The sequence below is a fragment of the Gavialis gangeticus genome, unplaced genomic scaffold (assembly GCF_001723915.1).
Source record: "Gavialis gangeticus isolate Ggan-Ray unplaced genomic scaffold, GavGan_comp1, whole genome shotgun sequence".
NCBI lineage: Eukaryota > Metazoa > Chordata > Crocodylia > Gavialidae > Gavialis > Gavialis gangeticus.
Window position 1 is genome coordinate 50,874,625 of NW_017729034.1, and position 3,303 is coordinate 50,877,927.

General features: G+C 59.5%; 1 protein-coding gene across 1 annotated transcript in view; it reads left to right on the forward strand.

Annotated features, from left to right (window-relative positions):
• Positions 1–1,516: 1,516 nt before the first annotated feature.
• The window catches only part of NID1 (nidogen 1), a 96,514-nt gene continuing 94,727 nt past the window's right edge, over positions 1,517–3,303 (forward strand). The window contains exon 1 of the mRNA XM_019526827.1: positions 1,517–1,720. Coding sequence (XP_019382372.1) covers positions 1,532–1,720 — 189 coding nt within the window. The 5' untranslated portion in view covers positions 1,517–1,531. The remainder of the gene's footprint in view (positions 1,721–3,303) is intronic.

Sequence of the window (3,303 nt, forward strand, 5' to 3'; positions counted from 1 at the left end):
GGCAGATGCAGCCTCAGGCCAACTAGAGTCCCTGGCGCTGGGCGCTCATTGGCTACACGCTGCACCCCAGGATGCCTGCCGCACTTGACCTTAAAGCCTGGCTTGGTGCTGCTGCCCCTGCTGCTGGGGGCTGCTGGTGCTGCTGGTGCTGGCTGGGCCTGGGTGCTGCTGCCCACTGCTGTTGCCCTCTCAATGTGGAGCGTGGCAACGTGCAGCTGGGGGCCCAGGGATGATGCAAGGCCCTGCTGCACTTCTACAGCTCTGCCATCGCCTCCCCCAAGGAGTGTGCAGTGGCGGCTAGGCTGGGGGCACTGCGCTGTCCCAGCTGCAAGGTGCCGGCAACCTTCTCTGTCTGCAAGCTCCAGGCAGCAGCGCTTGGGTTGGACTCAGAGGTGTCTGCAGTGGCTGCCTGCCCTGCCTGGTCTTCCTTCTTCCGTCCCTTTATTCTTATTTTCTGTTTTTCCTTTCTTTCTTCTTTCCTGCTTTTGTTCAGTAGCCTGCCTGCCTCCTGTTTCATTCATTCTCTTTCTGTTGTCCTTCTTTCTTGATTCTTTCTTTCCTTTGTGCTTGTTACAGCTGTCTCATGAGCTGACCCTGGTAACTGTTGTCCTCTTCACCCCGCCAGTTCTGGCACTCAGTGGCTGTGGTTGCTCACACCTGCTCTAACTCAAAGCTTTGGTTCCAGCCTCTTGGCACCCAACACTTATCCGGCCTGTGGGCAGCTGTTGCTGCCCTTCAGCTTGGAGCATGGCACCCAGCTGTCAGCTGCTGGGTTCCTCTGTCCAACAGCCCTCTGGTGGGATGAGGAGAGGGCATTTGTAGCAGCTGCCTGCAGGGCTGCCCTGCTGGAGGGTGAGGAAGCGAGTGTGTCTGTGTGAGGAACAGGACAGTAAAGCACCTAACCAAACATTGGCAAGTTATTCAGGGCTGTAACTGGAGTTGTGATGCTGCTCCTTGCACTGGTGTCTTGGGAGCTCTACCCCGATGACTGCTCATGGGGCTGCTAATGTGGCGCCCTGCACATGCAAAGCAAGGACCCCACCTGCCTCTGCCCCTCTCACAGCACCCCAGGGTGCTGCAGCCCCAGGCTGAGAATCCCTGGTGTGAGGCGCCTCTTGCAGGAGCCCTCCGCTCCCAACACAATGTTGAGGCAGCTGCAAAGAAGGGCCTGCTTTGCAGGGGATGGTCTGCATGGGGCTGATCCTGCCTCAGGCACGGGGTGGGATTACATGTCTCTGGGGGTCCCTTCCAGCCCGACTTCTCCATTACTCCTTGCCCCATCCAAAGGCTTTCCCTCCACCCGCCTGTTGCTTCTCGCTCAACGCGGCCTGGCCAGCCCCGAGCGGGGGCAGCGCGCCTCCGACCCCCGGGGCAGGCTGAGGGGAGGGGGAGGGTGACGTTGCTCAGCCCCCCGCATCCCTGGCGCCGGGCGCTCATTGGCTGCGCGCTGCCCCCCGCCGCTCGCCCCGCCTGCCCTTAAAGCCTGGCTCGGCGCTGCTGCCCCCACAAGCGCGGTGCAAGGCGCAGCACCATGGGCTGGGGCTGGGGGTTGCTGGCGCTGCTGGCGCTGGCCGGGCCTGGGCGCTGTGGCCCGCTGCTCCTGCCCTTCGGGGCTGAGGGCGGCGATGCGGAGCTGGAGGCCGGGGACGACGTGAGCTCCCCGGTCCTGGAGCTCAGCGCCCCGCTGCATTTCTACGGCTCCGCCGTCCACTCCCTGCACGTGAGTCGCGGCGCCGGGCGGGCCAGCACCGCTGCAGCCTTGGGGCAGCCGCGCTCGGGCCTCGCAGCTTTGGGGCGGGCTCTGAGGGCTTGCAGCGGCTCCTTGCTCTTCCTGCCTGCCTGGCTTTTCTTTTTTCTTCTGCTTCCCTTCCTTCCTCCCTCCCTCTCCAAAAGGGAAATGTTTAAATCATCCCGGAGCTTTGCAACATCTCGCCTCCAGGTCAGTGGCTGCGATGACTTCCTTGGCTGGTTGCCTGGGTGGCAGTAGCATCCCGTCTTGTTATCAGCCCGCGGGGGTGCCCTGGAAGTTGCATACGACTGAAAACTCAGAGGGCTGCAGCCAAGTCTGGGGCGGTGCTGTGTTTTATGTTTATACCTGTGGTGTATGGTGGGTCTGGTTTGTTTTTAATTCATTAAACCCCGGTCTCCAGGGTGGTTCTCTTTTTATTGTGTACCAAGTCTCGGATTAACTCACTGCTAAGTGATATAGAGTTGTGGCTGATTTCAGTGACGTTTCTTATGAGCACGAATCAAATTGTGGAGGCTTTGGGTTTGCCAGCGGTATGGGAAAGGGTGCAGAATCGCCAACCCGGACTGCATCTACATTTCCGATTACTTGTCAGGCTCCTCTGTCGTGTCTCGGTCCAGCTAAGTGGCACTTTCATGCAGGCGGGGGTGATGCAGCGCATGTCAGGAACAGAACAGAAAAGCACGTGAGCAAACTTGGGCAAGTTCAGGGCTGGAACTGGAGTTGTGATGCTGCCCCTTGCATTGGTGTCTTGGGAGCTGTCACCCTGAGGAGTGCTCAGGGGGTTGCTAATGTGGTGGGCTGCACATGCAAAGTGAGGACCCCTCCTGCATCCGCCCCAGTCACAGCACCCCGACCTGCCCTTAAAGCCTTTCTCCTAGCCACTGCCCCTGCTGCGCAGGCCGGAGCACCATAGGATGGGGGCCTCTGGTGCTGGCCGGGCCCAGGCGCTGTGGCCGGCTGCTCCTTCCCTTCAGCTCGGAGCTGGGCCATGCGGAGCTGCAGCTGGGGGATGACAGCCCCGGAGCTCAGCTCCCCGCTGTACTTCCATGGCTCCGCCTTCACCTCCCTTGTGGCGCCGGCCGGGTGGGGCACCGCGCTGCTGCAGCCTTCAGGGCAGGCTCCAAGGGGGCTGTAGCAGCTGCCTGCCCAGCTACTCTGCCCGCTCTTCCTTCTTTCCTTCCTTCCCCTGCCTGCCTTCTTGTTCTTTCATGCTTCTGCTTTCCTTCCTTCCTTCCTTCCTCCCTCTCTAAAAGAAAAATGTTTAAATCCCCTCTGTGGGGTTAACCCTCCCCACCCCTTTCAGTGGCTGGAATTAATTCTTTGGCAGGTTGCCTGAGTGGCAATAGCATCCAGTCTTGTTATCAGACACGCTGCATACCTCCTGGAGTGCCCTGGAAGTTGCATTTGACTGAAAACTCAGATGGCTACAGCCAAGCCTGGGGCTGTGCTGTGTTTTATGGGAACTACATGTGGAGTATAGTGGGTTGGTTGTTTGTTTTTAATTCATTAAACCCAGCTTCCAGAGTGGCTTGTATCAAGTCTCTGATTAACTC